Genomic DNA, 20,503 nt, shown 5'->3' on the forward strand with positions numbered 1-20,503 from the left:
GCTCAGTCATCTTCCGCATGCAAGTGGGAGAGATTAGTATGCAATGGTATTAAAGTAACAGTACAAAGGCAGAATCAGTTGACAGTATAAAGGGTATAGTCTATCCCAAAGCACTTAACGCTGAGTTCGTTTCTATGTAGCCTGTGGATTAAGAGCAACAGGTGCACACTACCCTATTTTAAACAAGCTAGTCTGAGGGAATGTAATTAAAAAAAAAAGTTTTAATTTTGAAGTTACAATCTGAAATTTTCAACTATGCTTCACCATAAAAAAAATGCATCTTTTTGAAGTATTTTGCTCGCATACATACTTTCTGATGAGTAGCAAATAACACCTCGGTTTTCAGAGGAACAGTCAGAAGTTTTCCAGAAGCCATCAATATCCAAAAACACACATTCTTCACTTGTTTCTTCATCATCTTCAGACCAGCGACTAAAACTAACGTGTTTCCCATCCAACCAGCCGTAATGTTTTCCACCCTAGCATTGTGCAAATAAAATGGATCAGCTTACGTAGTAAATAAATAAATATATATATATATATATAAAATACGCATATATAAGGTACAGAAAACAAGATAACACATTTACATTGGCCAGAAAGTGCTAAACAGATGGCATTCACAGTGTCTCTCTCTGGTGTGAACTGTTAAATGTTCCGCTACTCTTTCATTTTGATCTGTTCACAATATGACAAGCTTTGTTATTTTAAGTTTTGCAATTGCAAGAATATGAAACGGCTGAAGTGGATGACAAATTATCAAATGTTGATGTTTAACTTCTATGCTTATGGAGGAAGGCCAGGCAATGAGATGTCCAAATTACGTCATTTGCACTTGTAAATCAATGGCAGGTCTAATTATCTGGTCTTGGAAAACTGATAATATCTGAAAACAGAGTTTCTTCACAGAGAGTTGAAAGTAATCTATCAAGTATTTAACTAATTTAATAAATAAGATGTGTTTCTGCCCTGGAGGATGCAGGAGGAATAAGAAAAAGTCCACATGCAACAACAACCATGGTACCCTTTAAGAATCTTGCATTTTTAAAGTTTTCCTCAGGAAATCTCCTTGACTCATTGTAATTTAACATATTTTGTATCTTTCTTTTGTGTGTAGGATTCCAGCACTGGATTAACAAGTTTTGGTGATCGATTTCATTAGAATTTCCTTTCATGTGACTTTTTAATTGTGCCCGAACAACCAAGCGTTCCAATATAGAAATGCTAGTGTATGTCTGAGCTGTATGCAGTAAAATGATTCCTTTGATCTTCACATACAGATTAAGATTCAAAAGAGGAGGGAAAAAAAGGTTGTTCTGGTCTCTTCATCTTCATTAAGATTAAATGCCTATTTCATTTTAAATAATATTCTCCATAAAGTATACCATGAAATTTCTATTTTGTTTCCTGCTTTGCCTTGAATACTCAGTAGCCAATTACTGACATAGGAAGATCCTAACACCATAGATGCCAAGTGAGCACCAACCTTTGCAGGTAAGGCTTTTTTCAAACCAGTTTTAACTTTTTTCTTGCAATTATCAAGACTCGTGTTCAGCAAAAAGATAAACCCTGCAAGCAAGCCCAGACCTGTTCATTAACAGCTAAGAGTGCTTTCAATCCACACTGAAGATCACTAGGAGGTCCTCTGGCTAATAAAGGCAAAACAATAAAGCAGTACCTCCTGCACTGACTTTTCCAGAGAATTTAAAAACAAACAAACAAACACAGCCACAGAAGAGAAGAAAAAAACCCTAATGCATCTCAGGGATGTCTCCCTCAAATTCAAAACAGAAGTACAAATAACATGAAGTAACAGCACAGTTTAAGTTAAACTTCACAAATGTATCTCCAGAAGTGTTCAGTTATTCATTCTGGTTTTCATTTGTCACTTCTAGTTTCTCCCTTTTAAAACAGATTTGAGTTAACTTTTTACAGTGGTACTGTAAGCGGTGCTGATGATACTAAAAGCCAATTATTCGTTCATTAACAAAAGAGGCAAAAAGTAACACAGTGACCTGTGTTGATGCTACCCTACAATATGTCCCTTCTTCCTATAATCTTTTAAAACAATTGTCTCCTCTTCATCAATCCATTCAGTGGAGTCCAACAACTGACTATGTAACTCAGAGAGCAGAAAGATTTAGAACGTTAATCTTGAGACCCTCCGGATGATTATCACTAAATGAAAAATTACCCCAGGAAATTAATATGTTACTGCATTTTTTAATCCCAGTTTCTATTTCATACAACTCTAAACATTACTTTAAGCTACAGTCTGAATGGAAAATAAAACTTACATCTCTGCTGAAGAGCCCAATCCACAGGGGGTGATTATGAAGGGCAGCCTGAACAGCGAGAAAAGCCTGCTGGAACTGATCTGTGATGCTAACCAGCTGCATCTTGCGATTTATGCATGCAGCCATTGCATCATCCCAGGACAAATTCTTCAGAATTACTTCATATTGAACATTTTGATAGGTGAACCTTTCATTAAGGACTTGCTCTGTCTGATTATCAGCAGCTCCTATGCCTAAATAAGAAAACCAGTTATTAGATGGTTAAACAATGGAATACATTCTAAACTCCCAATTTCTCTGTAATAAACAGAAAAAAACCTGTTTGTATTCCCTCAGAAAAAAATATCAGAAATACTTTCTTAGGAAGTAGATTATGCTAATGATTTTAGTTAGGAACAAATATCTTTTACACTTTAGACAGAAAATATATAAAAGCAAAAAATGCAGGAAGGGCTATTTTCAGCCACTCTATTTTTATCTCTCTCTCTTAACTTGGCTTCACACATTTTTTGTACCTGCTATTTTTATTTAACTGCTAAATAATGTTTATTTTTATTTATTTTTTTATTTTATTTTATTCATTTTATATTTTTTATTTTTTTTATTTTTATATTATATATAATGTTTTTATTTTATTTTTTATATTATATATTTTATTTATTTATTTATTTTTATTTATTATCTTTCATTTATTGAAGAAAAAACATACTCCATAGCTTCAATTAGATACAGCAGTGGGAGAAAATGACTGCTCTCTGCTGCAAGATAGCAACTGCTATACTTGATTCATTTATCTCTGTGGAGCCTGTGGATTTACGCTTATGCAAATCCAATGGGCCATAAAACTTGTCTATACAGATCTCACAGTGTACAGCACAGTCCCAGAGTTCCTTTCTGCCATCCACATGTATATTGGGAATTGATTTTGTTTCCACATGCACTTAGTTAATTATAGAAAATCCACGTTGAATAGGGAGGGGTGTAATTTACCGTTTGTGTTCTTAGCACTGAGTCTTGCCACAGTTATCAGCATCATTCTGAAGGCAGATAGCTCAGTGATGCGTTGCAATTGCAGTTAATAAAATATGCAAACATTCCCATGGGTGGTAAATTAAAGCATGCAAAGCTAGTAACGCCCCAGAATTTACACATAATAAATAAATACATTTTTCCCCAAAAAAGGCAGAAGAAACTTGACATGGAAGCATAAAAGGGCTCACTGAGAGAGGAAAAAACACTATAAATAATAATGTAAAAATGGCTAATTGGTTGGCTGACAGAGCCATTTTTCAAAACACAGGAACAGAGAAAAATAATATACAACTGGTATTTATGCACTATATTTCCAACTTTCAGTAGACCATAAAAGCGACAAGGCTGAAATGGACTGTTTGAATTAAGTTGCTTATGTCTGCTGCCAAGTGCTTTCACTTAATATACAGCTAGTAAAAAAGAACCATTGAACCAGAAGAATCACCACATATCAAGGGGTACCAAACTGGAAACAAGTTAGTAAGGAAAGTGTTCATTTCTGAGAGAGAAAAGAAGAAATTACTGATGATGAATGTCTCAAGAAGTTGTGCAAATCACAATCACATCAAGATTTCTTAGGAATCTGAGTTGTCTTTTTCCCTAGGATAAAGCTGAAGGCAACTTGGACAGGTCTCATAGCTATCCCTGCAACCTTCTGAGGTCCTTTTCCACACAAATTACCTTAAGACCCATATCACCAATGACCGGGACACATACTCTTGACAGTCCCTAACCCTTTCTCGTTACATCTTCTGCAGTTCTGGCTAGGAGGAAATGCTTACTATTCCAGTTAACCCAGACTGATAATACACCGATCTACGCAGATCAACTTTCTATTAATAAAAATCTAATTTAATTTTTTTTTTAATGACTACATCTCTCCCAGCTAAACTTCAAATTTTGACACTTGGAATTTCCAAAATATTTGGCACTGGAATAAAGAATATTTTTATGTTAAATAAGGGGGATAAGCTTGCTTTGCCTATTTGAAAAAGACGAAAAAGAAGGTGAATATTTTCTTGTGTGTTTATTTTACACAGCTTTTTTTTTTCTAAGAAGACAGCAAGTTAGTTACTTAAGAGGATTAATTACATAGAAGTACATACTCAAAAGTGGGTATGCTGAATATTAGCCCATAGCAGTAATTAAATGCAAGAGTAGGTATATTTGTTTGATCTAGTTCCAGTAATTTGTGCCGAGCAACCTACATGGCTGTATCGGAATATTATTTTTAGTTCAGATTAAGAAACCCTACTCATGCCAATAAATCTATGAAGCTAGGGAAAGCCACATCACTGCAAATTATCACTCTTCATGTATGCCCTCAAGGTTTGCTCTGGGGAGACCAATTTCAACTTCAAGAGCACATGATACCTCATATTCTGGTAGTGCTAAAAGCACAGGAGATGTTTAAGTATGGTGAAAATATTGTGAGATTCCTCCCCAGGACTTCCATCTTCCAGTTCCAAGGGGGAAGGAGGAGTCACTTGTTCTAGCCCTTGATGTACATGACATCTATATCCCCAGAATGTTAAAGCTCCTATATGCCGAAGCATGGTTCCAGTGAAACCATGCAGTCAGAATCTCTCAGGAAAACAGATACCTTCTGAAGGGGTCTATGAAAAACAAAAGGGAAAATTCTGAATAGCTGATAAAATTTGTCCCACGTCATTGCCCTTTCACACTATGCTTTTCCAAAATGTACCTGCTTGGTGTCTACAAGAATCTTGTTCTTCAAGTGCAATGATTTACATGTATTAAGAGATCTACTGGCATACGCATCTCAACAGCAAACTCTGGCTCTAATTTATTTAAATTATTTTGACTCTTCAGACTTACCTGTAGGCCGCTGGCATATACCCAAGAAATGCCTGTCAGCGCAAGCAGTGAAATTCCATGTTCCAACATACTGAGACTTGGGATCATTGAGGATTACACCACATTGATTGTTAAATTCTTCATCAAAAAGCTGAAAATCATAGATGTCACACAAATATAAGGTATAAACATACTTGTGTAGAGAAAGTGAAAAAAACATGAGGCTAGGAGAACTTGATCTGTCTGAACTTGTTTTAAGAAGTTTCAAAGGAGTGGTGCAATACAGCTTGCCTATTTTACAAACACTACCAGGTGCTTAGACTCAAAAAGAATTCATAAGCTAAATACGGGGGAAGAACATTAAATGAAAAAAACTAACACTTAAAATAAATCTTGTTCGTGGGTGTGATTCCATTATATTTATTATGCTTTGCCTTGGTAGAGCAGCATGCTAAATACCGATGTATGATGGTTTACAGATGCTAAGTATAACTGAACTAATAATTATTGATGGCATCTTTTTGATGACTGTTTGTATGTAGTTTTTTAATTGCAGATAGCAATTACAGAAGAGTCATTAAATAGTTGGTTTTTTTTTGTATTTTTTTTCCTTCACCTTTCAGCGTTTCATATATCAGTTCAGAAGACATCATACAAATAAAGGTCCAAATAAACAGAATTCCATTACTGTCAGTCACCTTGTCTGCCAATTAAAATCACCACTTGAGGGATCTGGTCTGCTTTTTGTTGTTTTTGTTTTTAATCTTTTTTTTCCCCTTTTCTTTTGATACAATCGGTATTCCAACTTTCATTTTTCACTAGTCAAGAGAAGTTTAATAGTCAGAAGTCCGAACTTACATCCAGAGGAATTTTCCTTAGTCTTCCTGTCAGGAGTGGGTGAAAATTACTATACAACAGTTTACTCCCATCTATCCATTTGTTTTCTCTTGTGCTGAACAAGAACTGCAAGCCAATCCAAATATCTTTTGGCATTTCAGGAAGCAAGGATGTTATAAAATCTGTTGGACAAAACAGTAAACATGTACACATTGTGGTTCAGACAACAGCAAACACCTGAAAAAACACTTTGCATAAATAAGATACTGCAACCTCCATTTTTATCAGCTTCATTTTCCTAGTCCTTTAAGGTTCTCTAATGCTCATCATTGCCTTCTTTCATAATCAACCCAGAAGGTGTTATCTTTTATCTGAACAGAACAGTCTATTGGTATTTGTCCTCCAAATTTTCAGCTGAGGAGCAAGGAGTATAACTTGTTTTTGCCTTCAGTGCTTTGTACCCTTGCACTTACACAAATTTCAGAAGCTGCTTTTCCACAAGTCTGCATGATCTTCTATTGTCTCCCTGCAGAGAGAACACAAGAGTTCTCCTTCCCTCTCCAAAGTGATGAAGGAAGTCATAGCTCCCATCTTTCTCTCCTACTGACATACCTCATAAGGCAGAACCATTTCTTAGATTCTAGCAGAGTTTACCCACCCCATCATCAGAGGAAGAAAGACTGGACAAAGGAAGAGAGGATTAGATGGAAAAAAAATCCAGCCAAGGAAATCTTAAACCAGAGCCCTCTTACCAAGCATTCTGGAATGAAACAATGGCCTTCAGTGAACCCCCCCAGGCAACAAAGGCATTCACTCAGCTTATCTAGATCAGGAAGACAAACTGAAGCTATGTAATTAGCTACTGCTGACATGTCTTAACTACTGGCCACATGTGAGCCTCAGCCTATTTTCTAAGCTATACAAATCCATGGGAGATTTACATGTCAGAACTAGCCACTCTCCTAACACCAATGGGACCAGCCCACAGAAAAAGGCAAGCTCCTTTAAGATCGCACCTTTTTTTCCGTGTGTGTGGACTTCACTACTGGGGGGAGGAATGGCAGGGGACAAATAAAAACTGTGGTCTTCACAGTACAAAGTCTACAGTCTCAGTAGTTTTTAAACAGGCAAAGCAAAAGATGGAAAATTTTCATTCAGCAGTGACCCTTCTCTCCTTGATCTTTATTTATTTATTTATTACTGACAGAATTTCCACGTTTCTAGCAGCACAAACAACAACAGACAACACATTTTTAACCAGTCTTAGATTTTTAGAATGCTCCTGGTATGCCTGTAGATAAGCAAGTGATTTTATGCTCTAGTTCTTAGGCAGAACTATATTGAGTTTGGAAGAGAAGCTGCACACTAGAAGTGCCCCCAGTTCACCATACCTTGCTCAGCTTGATTTGAGATAGATGGAAGTGAACCTCCAAAAGTTATACATTTTTCATTAGCTGCATTAAATGTTAAATATTCAGATTTCATCTTTCGAAAACACTGCAAAATAAACATAAGAAAAGATTTTTTTCATACCTAAGAAGAAACTCATACGAAAATGTTTCTAAATCAGCCTTAAAATCTCACTTCATTTCCTGTAATAAAATGTAATTATTTTTCTCAAAAAGTATGGGAACCATTACTAGCAAGTAGAATAGATAAATACAAAAATGATTAATAATCTCCCTGAGTAGCTCCTCATTCACAGCAGAGGATTAGAATTCAATAACTTTTAATCAGCTCTATCAGGATCATGTACTGTTTTAAGAATGAATTCACACGTGTTAACTAAAGTCAGACTGGGATGGGCCAAGAACCTTTTACTGTAACACATTATCTTTTGCAAGAAACTACATAGGGACTCAAAAGCTATATTCTGCAATGACGAAGTAAATTTGCAAGTCTTGGCACAATGCAATGTGCAGATTTGATGCACACTCCTTCTTACGTACAGGAAACAGCAACAGGTCACATACGAGGAATCAGTCTAAGATTTCAAATGACTACCTTGAAACGTAGTACTGAAATTCACTATAGTATGGCTTTTGATTTCTGTTTAAAAATTTCCTCTAATTCCTAAGCAAGTTAAATCCTTAAGGTGACTTGGGAAGCAGAAATCTCATCCTTCCCTTTCTAATACTTCTTTTCCTTCAAATTAGATTAGATAATAAAAACAAAGTTCTTGGACTTAAGTGTATGGTGAGGGGAAAATGAAAATCCTGAAGATTACTGCATTGAAATTTGAAAGCCATCAAAAAAGGACAGAGAAGTAGAGGAGGTGATTTTAATCACTGTATGTAGTTTTCAAAAGCCACCTCCCAGTTCATTCCTGAACACACTGGATACTTCCTTGCCTCTTTCAGCAGGACACTCCAGCTTACTAGACAATGAAAACTAAGTAATGATAATTGATCTGTGTTTTTTCTGTACCTTATTCCGAAACCGAAGCCAATCCTTAGGGCAACCTCCTGTGACTGGGCGGTAACTGGGATCATGTTTCTCCAGTAAGGAGGCATTATTTTTCTCACAAATGAAGGGCAGTTTCATATTACAGTTAACTGGGTAGTCTGCAAAAATATAAGTTTTAAAAAACAGTTATGATAATTTCTGTCATGCTCTAATTGCCACACATATTTTGACATGATGAAACGTGAAGCAAAGTCCTTTTTAGCGCAACTATAGGGAAGTATGATCCAACATAAAGCTTTAAATGTAACAGGAGAGCAAGAGACAAATGTAAGTGATTTATATCAGAGAATAATATATCATTCCTAAAGATACAGATTCTGATCTCTTACTTCCAGTAGCAACACTTAACATAAGTAGAAGTAACTTAACAGACAAAAGATGAAATTAAAAGATTTTGAATATGAAGACATTTTCTAGCATAGAGGGTGTGTAATCTAAAGTCCACTAAAGCCAAAAGAAATTCTGAGTCTGCCCTGTACTATTTTACATGATTCCAGAATTAACTGGACTGTCTTCCTAGTAAAGTTGAATTTTTGGCTAATAGGGATGAAAACAGGTCAGCAGCGTACAACAGAATAACGGGGGAAATGTGCTTTAAAGTGGAAATGATAATAGACATATTTAGTCTCTAGAGGTTACAAAATTTTCTCAATGTAAAGCAATGTTGAAAAAAGAAAAAGAAGAAGCCTCAAGTACCACCAGATAGCATTTACATTACTTTGTGTACCTTTTCCAGTATGACTCCACTACTTAATAAAATTTACATCTCCAGCTGCATATTCAGTTGCAGGTGTTCAGTCAAACTACTCTAACACCACTCTTAATTTCCAGAACTCAGAATATGTTGCATACACACAAAAAAGACCAGAGAAACAGATTTCACGTAAATTAATTTATGTCACAGAAGGAGTGACAATCAATCGTAAAAAAAATTGTCATATGAATTCAGGCTTGCCTCTGGACATCAAGAAATATTATAATGGCTTCTACTATAAAGAAACAAATTATTCGAAATTGAATCAGATAATCATCAAGAAGCCATTCACTTCTAACTCAGTATCAGTGTGCATTCAAGTATCAGAGTTTTGGCAGAACACTTGTTTTTTTTAAACATAATAATGACAGACAGGGGGGGAAAAATTGAAAACAACCATACCTCTGTACCAGTTCTTTCTAGAAACATACCAGCAATCCCTCAGGAATCGATCATGGAAGCGTGGAAATAACTGTAAACTGGATACAAACATTTCAGAGTCAATCTCCAATCCAGTGTGATCTTCAGGTGGAAACTCTGATATCAACAGAGCCAGTACATACAAAAATTTGGGCTGGTAATTGTTTCTAGGAGATGCCCTACAACACTGGAAAGGACAGAGGGGGAGAAACTAGACTAGGAACAAACATGTGGTACGTTCAAAAGTTATATACCATGCCCAAATCAACTGTGTTAAGGAGATGTGCACTACAAGGGTAAATTATCCATCGCATGCTGCAATTGCTAGCACACTGAAGACAAGCGAGGATAACGGTCAACAGCCCACGTTTATCCGTTCTAAAATATTTTTGAAGTAGTATATCGCTACAGTATTTTGGCAAATTAAGATTTTTGCTTATAAGAAGCTCATGATTGTTTGCTGAAGCCACAGACAGCACAATGCAAGGTTTGCTGTGAAGCATCCCAGCTCTACAGGAGTACAGTAGTAGCTCTCCAAGACTTCCACATTACCTAACTGGGAGAAAGATGTCAAACTATTTCACATTTCCTGTTCTCAGATATTCTCACCTATCCTCAAAACCAACAGAGATTTCTTTTTCAGAATCTCTTTTTCAGTTCCCCAATTATTAACAAGAAAAAACTGGGCCTAAAATCCAATAAAATTATTTTAAAGATCAATTGAATTCATTAGCTATTAGGGCCCTGTACATTAATGATTCACATGACAAGACTAAGATGTCAAAGCCCAACAACCTGAAATCTATAGGACTGGAGAGACTTAGAAGAATTGGATTAAGAATTAAGTTGTTTCTTTTCATCCAAGTCTGTACTATTAATTTACACACATACAGTTATGTGTAAATTGTTGATGCTTTGTAACGGGAACAGAACTAAGGCATTGGCAACTCATTAGAATATTTCAACAATATTTTGAAATATACTTACTTTTTAAGTATATATACACATACTGTGCTAATTATGACTTGCTTTGAGCACCACATAGTTCTCTTACTCTCTCTGCCCTAGGTACTCTGTTGACTGTGCTTAGCATTGCAGGAGTAGGTGCAGGTACATGTAAGCAGATGTGGAGAACAGTGTTCGCTGAACAGCGCTGTAGTGTTTCCTAGCTTAGTTCAAATTTATCTTACTTCTTCAGGATGATACAGAAGAAGTGACCTTTTACAAATTTGGGGATAAAACATTTTCCTTTAGAAACTGTTCTACTTAACTATATGCCTAAAAATGGCATGAAAAAAGTTTACAGTAATGGATTATTCTACATACGGTGAATGATAGCTGTAGCCATAATCAATAAACTTCAGCCACCACTTTTGTTCACTGTTTGATAACTGTGGGAAAAAAAGAACAAAATGGTATTTTACAATCCATAGAGACAGATCTTCAGACTCCACCATTAATAAATCAATGACAAAATTAATCTGATTTAAAATGATTTTTTTTAAATAGTGCAGATTTACAATTATTCAAGAATAGGAAAAGATACAGTTCAAGACGCATATGCCAGATAAACAGACCCCTGCATCTAATATAAGAAAAGACACTTTCCACTCTGTTGGATAAAGCTATAAGAAATCTTGCATCAGTTTCATAAGTGCATCATGCTACATGCATTATTCCTTCAAAATTCATAGCAGCAACACTACCAGACAACCAGAACATTGCTGCAAGTTGTCCAAAGCTGATGTGGTTCCACAGAATATCTAAGGACCTTCCTCAGAATAATCTCGTTCCTCCAGTAGACAGCTCAGCAATTAATAGTTTGTAAAAAGGCTAGAGATTTTGCAGGTTATATTCTCAATTTCTCCTACTTTGTCATTTCTCCTTCCAGATAATTTCTTCTTCTCAGGAAAAATTTCATTAAGAGACTTTGCAAACTGCTAATTTCACATTTTTATAAGATTCCTTAGAAGACCGCACTCATGTTATGAACACCACAAACTCCTTCCACAGTAAAAGCTATCACGCTATCATGCATTTTTAATTTAATTCTCTCCTTAGGTAAAAATTGCATGCTACCCCATGCATAAAATTAACAGCTGGGGCAATTGTTAGTCAAGTATTTGCAGAAAACATGAAGCTTATTTGATGGTCCTGTTAAGGCATTTTCTATCCATTCGGAGATTTTTTTTTCCAATTGTTGAGGCTATTTTTACATTTAAATATTCTTTTACAAGACTGATGTTGTATTCTCTTTCAACTCGTATTTTGGTTTTAAAAACAATTAAAAACTATTCAGGCCAATGGGATGAAGAAAGAAAATAAGGACTAACATTTTCTTATATTGGAAAAACTGGCAATGATATTTCCCTGTAGTGAAAAGTATCTGTTAGATAAACTTCCTTACCTTTTCTATTTGAGATAGTATTGTCCTGAGTTTTGGGTAAGACTCCACAGAGGCTAGATCGCTATCATTTTTTTGACAGTAGGAAATAGCTTCTTGGAAGCTCAGGTTTTTATCTGGTACAAACCATAGCTCCGCACCATCAACAACAAGTGGGGCCCCATGAATTCCAATTTCATCTATACAGAAGAAGTATCACATGCATAAGAAATCAATTCTGAAAAACTCTTTCTTTTTCTGAATGTAATGAGAAATTTCAATTTAACACTGGAAAAAAAACAACACTCATTCTTGCATTTGGATCTCTCTCAGAATCAAATCCTATCAGTCGTGACCTTTGCTGTCACCAAAAAGATATTACAGTAGTAATATTACAAAACTAATAAAAGATATACAGTAGTAACAACTATATATAAAAAGTGTTAGAATACACAAAAAGTCCATTTACCTGGTACATACCACTCAGGTGTCTTTGGAGTGCTACCTGTTCAGAGGAAAAAAAGAACAGTCACTTCAAGTTCATCCTATAATAAGACTGTGGTCACAAATAATGGAAATGATAGGTTATACTCATGCTTTTGGGTATGCATGATGGGGGGCAGAGGAGGAAGGTGAAAAATCATACATAGATAAAATAGTCTAAAACAAGCTGATTCAAAACTAATGGGTGTTTTCCATACCTCTGTCTTAAATACCTGTGCTTTTTATTTTTGTTTGTTTCCCTCTAAAAGAATACAAGCAAAATAATATTTTATCTACCCATTTCCCCCCAGGACAGGAAAGTCTCATGCCCTGAAAAGCCTTTCAATGAATAACTAAAACACAAAAGCCTACTGGATTACAGCATGTCTCATACTGCAGGAAAAAAGCTGGATCTGTGCAGAGATGCCATGCCATTCTTTTGCATTCCCACCTCTCTGTCTCACTACTACGAGGAGCTAGTACACTAACTTTATAGTACACTAACTACCAGAAGAACAAGCAAGAGGCTCATTCACCTAAAGCAGAAGCAGACTGTATACCCAATACGCCTACAGTCATTTAGTTACAAATATCACTTGGTTTATATCACCTCACCTACTGAGAAACCACTTCTTACTTCATGGGAAAAGGAAGAATACGGAAGCAGTGATACTGCATCCTCCTCCTCATGGTCATTTTTTGATAAATCTTTGAATACTCTGGGTGCATGTCAGTTTGTATATCACATAAGCAAGGCATCTCAAGTACTGACTTCTAATGGTCCACAGAGAAAAAAAAAAAACATTGGTTGCAAAGTTTCTGCTATTGGGCAATAATGACAGCTCAGTGGCAGATACCTTCTTTTCACTACTGAAACACAAAGAATACCAAGAAAAATGATGAATTTCTGAAGTTTATAACCCTAGTTCTTGGTCATATTTCTTTGCTGCCTGTTTCATATCTTCCAATTTGACAATGAGCAATATTTCAAATATGCTTACCTCCTCTCAGCTAGTTAGATGTATTTCATAAAAGCTGTTAACACAAAGGAACTAAAAACCCATCACTAAACTCTTTTATGTGAAATGTGTGTAAATGCAGTTTACCTTTTGTGATCTGGCAGACCCATTCCAGTTTAGCTTCACAATCAAAAGGCTTGACATAAAATTCTAGATCTCTGCCCTCATGGAAATAAAATCTCCAAAATGATCGCCGTGAAAATTGAAAGGTCTGTATAAAAGCAGGAACAGAGAAATCAGTTAAAAGAATATGGGCCTCTGTAATGTGAAATGAAACTGTATTAAATATCTTTGACAAAATCAGTATGTGTTATTGTGGCATCAGCCCCATACATCTTGAAAAAATGAACAGATACCACTGTAACTCTTTAAACTATAATTCACCATGCTAGCCAAGATTGTGAAGCAATTGTGTAAGGGGCTTAAGGTCATTCTAGGTATACAAGTCTATTCTTGCAATGTTGTTTCTTCACTATTTTGTAGCACACACAATCTCATCTGTGCTTATTATTGCATTATCTGTTGGAACTTCTTTCCCTGAAATAAATTTTCATTTCTCCTCAAAAGAAACACTCATCTGAATCCAGCATAGGAATAATCTTTCTTATCTAAGATTATTTCTTACAATCAGCTTTAAGATCTGACTTCACTCTGGCTGATCTCTCCAATAAAAAGAATTTTGTATCATTTAGTGAAGGAACACATGCCTAGACCTAGCAGGTAGGTAAGGGAGGTTGCTATATTCATGATGCTCTTCAGAGTGCTTTCCTCGCATCTGATGCTTCTATCAGCCTAATGTTAAAGATGACAGCTTCTCAGCCTGGGGTCACAAACACAAGAGAAAATATTGAGGAGTAATGGCTGTGAACAGAAGCAAGGGGATACAGCTATCCTTTCCTTCAATAAATCTGAAAAGCTGAATTGGTTCCATTTCGGTTGAAATGGAGAAAGGAGAGTATTAGAATTATCTTACAAAAACGCTCAGGTAACACTTAGAAAAGTTAAAGGCCATTTTACATCTCATGCCATCAAGACTGAAATAAGCAACGAAGAACATAATTCACTAGAGGCATGACATTTTGAATTAAAACCTGACACAGCAGTTACAGTCTATTTCACAAAGCAAACACAAGCATAAATACTCTATCCTGGCTACTGCATCCCTCTACTTTATGTTTCAACGATTTTCTTAATTTGCAGTTCAGAAAAACAAATCTAGATTTTAAAACTTACTTGTAGAGTTGTGGGTTTTTTTGTTTTGTTTTAGACTCCATGTTATGTTCTTAAGTGTCACTTATAACATTCAACAGATATGTAGCATGCCATTATGTAATAGAGAACTGTATTATCACTAAAATATTTTGTAGATCAGAAGTCTTATGACAGGTCATCATTAGCATAGCACTCAGTTTGTTAAAACCGCTTAAATAAGGGAAATGCAATACTAGCTGTACATTAATAAAGGGAACACTAGCAACTTTTTACTATACAAAGAAAACATCTCAGCAGTCAACTTAAATCCAATATATAGCTGGCAGGAATATTTTTTCCAAGTACTTTCATGTATAAATAAGCATGCTGTTATTAAAAAACTTGAAACTAACCTTTAAAGCTGCACAATCTCTTGTGTTATATTCATCTTCCAGAAAATCACGTGGCATAATAATACTAGTTACCTACAGGACAGACAGGATGAAAGAACAATTACTTCATGACTATTTTTGCTACAATAGTCCCCAAAGGTAACCGTTTAAACTTGTGATCCCATTAAGTTTATCACTATTAAAATACATATTAAAAGGCAGTAAGTAGATCGAAGAGTTTTGAGTCTGTGTACCTGTTATTATAGAGGGAAAAATAAATAAAATATCTCACAATTTCAGACAAATATATCACTTGCAGTTAAGAAGTTATTTTTGGAGAAGCCTGCTCTATCAAGAAGATGAGCTCATACCCCTGCCCCCCCCCCCCGCTTGCCGTGGCATGAAGACATCCTGTTCTCTCCACCAGCTCTTAGATTTTTATTACTATATTTCCATTAAAGTATTTTAATGTGATAGAGACAGAGATCAGGTTAACCTTATTAAAGTTATGCTTTTAATTGGAAATCTGCCTGGATGGTAGCTCTTAAGTGCACAATCTTCTGATTACTCATCTGTTGAAAGATCTGCCATATCTTAATTAGAGGATTTATCAATTTATTTTCAATTCAGCCCAAGCTAAAACAAATGAGGACGTGACATTTCTTGGTTAACTTACGGGTTTATCATCACTCCATTGCCAGGTTCCCAAAGAATCTGGACTCCTCTTATTCATTCCAATCCATACCCATCTGTCATTACTGTAAATAAACAAAGTAAAATCTTAAGCCAAATATATGGTTCAGCACATTTAATAGAAAAACTGACCTAAGTCATTGCATCACTTAGGTTTGAGCAGCAGAGCCAAAAGTTTACTCCTGCAAATTGTAGCAGGTCAAAGAGGAAAATGGGCCTAGAGTCAAGGTCCTCTTCCGCACTTGTAATAGGATTTGTAGGTTAGTTTTCTATGTGGTCAGGGACAGAAGACTAAATTATGTAGTTCCTTCATTCACTGCATCAATTGTCTCTTGATATATTCTTCTTCCAGAATCACACACTGTATCTATTTGGCTTGCTTATCCTTGTCCATCTCCAGGTCACCTCTCATCAGCTCAAATACACTCTTCCTCAAACTACATGAAAACTTCTGCTTACACAAAGTAACTGACTTTGCATTTCCCTTACGCTTATCAGTGATACAAACAAAACACAGGTATGTATTTCAACTGTGCACCTTCATAAAAGAGGCCCGTAACATCACTGACCTCAACACTTGCTTAAAAGAAAGGTGATAGATATTTGCTCCACTGTACCGGATTACAGTCAGAACTGCATTTTTACTTTTACTTTTTTATTAGATTTTACTTTTGTTTTTCATAAGCAAGGGATTTATAAACTGAAAATTTCAGTTATGCTGCACGACACAAATTGATAAGAAAAAAAAAAAAAGGTGTTTACAACAGAAATACTTATATTTGCAGTAACAACTTTAACCATACTCTTTACCACTGCTTATGAATCCAGGATACCATGACAAAATGAAGCATGTGTCAAACTGCAAGTTTAGTTTTGTACTGCAGCTTCTACTTTTGGAAGTATCAATTTGGTTCTAGCTACTGAAGTTTATGACAATTCACTCCAACCCACTACCCTGCCCAAGAAAAGTAATAGATGATATCACCTAACAGCAGCAGAGGAAAGACGCTAAGGTTTTTTTTTGTTTTGTTTTTAGAAATGATATCACAGCTGATGTGAAGTCCTACTGCAGTGCAGCAGTGAAGAAGGCCCACTCATCGACATGTTCTGACTGAGATAATGAAGCATCAATGCCATAGTACAGGGCTCCTGTAAAACTTTATCTGGAGCACTACTCCATCAATTCATGTTGCACCAAATACATAGAAGGATATTTGAGGCCACGCAGAATATTTGAGGCAATGAAAGTTTAGTTTATTTAAAAGAATTAAGGGTTTTCTTTTCTAGGCTTGAAAAACAAAGGGAAGAGAGATAATTGTTCTTTACATTATACTAGGACACTAGGCCCATAGGAGGAAGAACCATCTGAGGAAAAAGGACATTGTGTCTGAAGGAACCACAGATCAGAAGTAAATTTAGACTCAACTGGAAATAGGTTTCTGACCAGAGGTCAGGGCTTGGAGAAGTCTCCCAAAAATGTAGTGATGACAAATTATCAGAGTGATTTTAAGATAGAACTTGGCAACTTTATGAACATAACTTTATTACGTGGAGGGATGGACTTAAATCCAGGCTTACCAGCACAAGAAATTTTAAGAAATCCCAGGACAACATGAAAAATTTCTTTGCTAAGATCGTGACCCTGCCTTCCCACACACATCACCATAAAGATGCTAAACTGAGCATGAAATGGCTGACACAGCAGCACCAAGAAAATAACTGAAACAGCCTGGGAGATCTCAAGGATGTGTTTCCTAGACCGTTAGTATCAAAGGGTGAAAAAAATAAAAAAAACAACAACAACAACAACATCACATTCCAACAGTGGGTTCATGACAACAGATCTGGAAGCTTGCCTTTAGGACTCACGCCCATGACAAACGACAGCACAGCCCAGACAGAGTACATAGGCAAAGCACATGAGAACCAGGAAGGGCAACAGCATTTTACTTGGTAGGCCTCCCATTAGGGGGAGGAAAAAAAAAAGAAAAAGCAGCAGCCACCAGTAAATCTCACCCTTCCACATACCAGCATTAATTTCTGACATCAGTGTGATATTGTGATCACACTAGTGTGATCTTACCATACTGAACAGTCTTTAGTCTTTTAATATCACTAAAAAGCCTTTAAAGAGCCTGAATGTCCTACATCACTCCAGAGGGAAAACTGTAAGCCATTCACCAGCTGTCAAGCAGCTAAGTGGCTTTTGGCAATCTGCCTTTAGGATTTTGTTGTTCTGTGATTATTCTTTCCAGTTATGAATCAGACACTGCTTAACTCTCCCCTTCTGGTCGTCACCTACAGGCCTCATGCAGTTTAAGTAATTGATCATCACAGAGGAATATCCGCTAAAAAGAAAGTTTGAGACACTCATTTCAAAAGGATTTGCAGTAATAAACTGATGAGCTAGAGCAACTTTTTCCAAAGTCTTTTAACTTGTATAGGCTTTTATGTAATAAATAAATAAATATAAAAGGTGTGCTAGGTCAAGTCCAGCCTGTCTCCCAATTTCCAACTATTAATCTGCCAACAGAACAATGTTGCCCAGCTGATCAGGCATTTGCACATTAACATACATTTTTTCATCCTTTGGAATTGTTCAGACATGAAAATTAATAGTTCAGTAACTGCTATGCTATTCTTGATGACACTTAACCTTAAGTAATTACTTCTGATAGCCCTCCAAAATAATACTATCACTGCATTGCAAGAGTTCTATTAACCACGTAAGACAAGTATAAATTAAGACTCTTGCAACTGAGCTTGCAGCAAGGTATTTGCTTGTACTTCAGTTGTCCGTATCCTCACTGGAAAACATTTAAAATCTATCTTGTGGACTGCTATCAAAATAGATGTATCACTGCCAAAGTATTCTTTGAGTTACCTTCCTGGAACTGCATCTAAAGCCTAGGTTATCCTGAGTTGTAACCTAAAAAGTAAGTGCAATTAGTGCTTTATAACAGACTTCACATTGACTAACAATGAAAGACCCTAAACCCTGCAGTGTTTTTTCTCTCATACAGAAAAAAAATCATAAAAGGCAACATTGTGCACAAGTCAATAAATGCTGTTTAGATCAACGTGAATGTAATGTAAAACAGTACTTTTTCTACTGTCATATTCCAACTGCTGAAATAGAAGAAGGATTTTTTTTGTCCCTTACGTCAGCTCCAACACAAGATTAAGAGCCTAAGTGAGGTTACAGCCTAACTCTAGATAAGAGGTGAAATATAACAAACACGCATATATCTGGGCCAATGCCAGAATGGCGCAATTTAAAAGGACTGCTGCTTCTGATGGCGGTATGCATGAAGCCCATTTGATCGCTGCTCCTCCCTCCGTAACAGGCTACTGCCACTGACCAAATCTCCATCCTGCTAATCAGCCACTCCCTAGCGGAAGAGCAGAGAAGCTGTATTAACCCAATTACTACAGCTTGCATCTCATTTTTATTGTTGTTTTGGTCAGTGTGTTGAGAGTATGATCAGTCTTTTCTTGCAAACTCAAGTGTTCATGAGGATTTCTAGATGCAGTGCAATCATACAAGCAGTGCTGTGCATATAAAAGGCAACTGGTTTCTTTCCAGTAAGGTGTCCTCATTGAAATGTTATTTCTAACCAATCCAAGCTGTTACTCTCTTTGCATCCAATGTCGCTGCCACGTATAAGCTGCAAAATGCTCAGAAAAACAATCTTAGAAGAATGAAAGTAAGTTACCAGGATCTGTTCTGCCTGTACCGTGTCCCTTGAAGTTAAAATATGTTATCTCATATTTCTTTCAGACAGGAAGGCTGGCAGGAAAATTTTATTTTCCTTTCCAATGGCAATTGCCTGATTTGGCTGGAACAGTTCTAGTTCTTATTTGCCTCTAAGGTGGAATCTGAGTAAAGAACAAAATGGACTAGGCAAGCTGCCCTTTTCCTGGTGAACCAAACTGACTTTTGCTAACGTTTAAAAACAAACAGTTCTCAATGAGTCACCGGAGAACTGTGCAAGGGGAAAAAAAAATAAAAAAAATGCCAAGGTGTGGTCCTTCACTGAGCCAAAATAACTGCACTGAATGAATACTTCAGGTCAGACTTTGCACTGAGTAAATGCAGGACAAACTGCACGCCAGTGAACTCTGGCAGCTAATCTCTCCTAACATTACCTTAGGATGATTTCTCCCAGTTACCTGAACTGTCTGTTGTTCTTGGTGAAGTAATTCACTTGTTTTCCTCTCTCCTTTATCAAATGAGCTTATTTTCAGACAAGCTACCCATCACTCTTGATCTCTAAAATGCTTCATATAATCACCACTTCTGAGTAATTAATTTGAAAGTATAACCAAATTAAACATCTCATTACATTGTCTAAACAAACATTATTTAAAATGCTTTATCAAGGCAATATCAAAACTATTGTATTTCTATTCAGGAAGTTCTGCAACGTTTCAAAAGAGGTTAATCCTGACAAAATACTGTGTTTTGGTTTATACTGGACACATGCAGTTACTGCAACTCTGACAAAGTCAACTTATTCTGGATTCAATATATTGCCCCATATTTACATAGTGGGCTCAATATATTGCCCCTTGTTTAAGCCCTGCTAAAATAATACTGAAGTACTGGGACCCTCCTTTCAGGGAGTTTCTGAAATATGGGAACTGCATAAGCATCATGTGTCAGATGGCTTTCTGGAATGACACAAGTTTTCAGCTTTAAACTCCTAACCAAAAAA

At 36.2% G+C, this 20,503-nt stretch overlaps 1 protein-coding gene across 1 annotated transcript in view; it reads right to left on the minus strand.

The window, feature by feature from the left end:
- The window catches only part of LY75 (lymphocyte antigen 75), a 47,620-nt gene that overhangs the window by 10,636 nt on the left and 16,481 nt on the right, over positions 1 to 20,503 (minus strand). The window contains exons 14-26 of the mRNA XM_083840732.1: positions 15,769 to 15,850; positions 15,114 to 15,185; positions 13,597 to 13,720; positions 12,477 to 12,512; positions 12,032 to 12,207; positions 10,951 to 11,015; positions 9,607 to 9,683; positions 8,412 to 8,548; positions 7,376 to 7,481; positions 6,006 to 6,166; positions 5,169 to 5,298; positions 2,298 to 2,530; positions 311 to 479 (exon numbers count right to left, since the gene is read on the minus strand). Of these exons, the coding sequence (XP_083696858.1) occupies positions 311 to 479; positions 2,298 to 2,530; positions 5,169 to 5,298; positions 6,006 to 6,166; positions 7,376 to 7,481; positions 8,412 to 8,548; positions 9,607 to 9,683; positions 10,951 to 11,015; positions 12,032 to 12,207; positions 12,477 to 12,512; positions 13,597 to 13,720; positions 15,114 to 15,185; positions 15,769 to 15,850 (1,568 nt within the window). The remainder of the gene's footprint in view (positions 1 to 310; positions 480 to 2,297; positions 2,531 to 5,168; positions 5,299 to 6,005; positions 6,167 to 7,375; positions 7,482 to 8,411; positions 8,549 to 9,606; positions 9,684 to 10,950; positions 11,016 to 12,031; positions 12,208 to 12,476; positions 12,513 to 13,596; positions 13,721 to 15,113; positions 15,186 to 15,768; positions 15,851 to 20,503) is intronic.

This window comes from Anser anser (assembly GCF_964211835.1).
Source record: "Anser anser genome assembly, chromosome: 6".
Lineage (NCBI taxonomy): Eukaryota > Metazoa > Chordata > Aves > Anseriformes > Anatidae > Anser > Anser anser.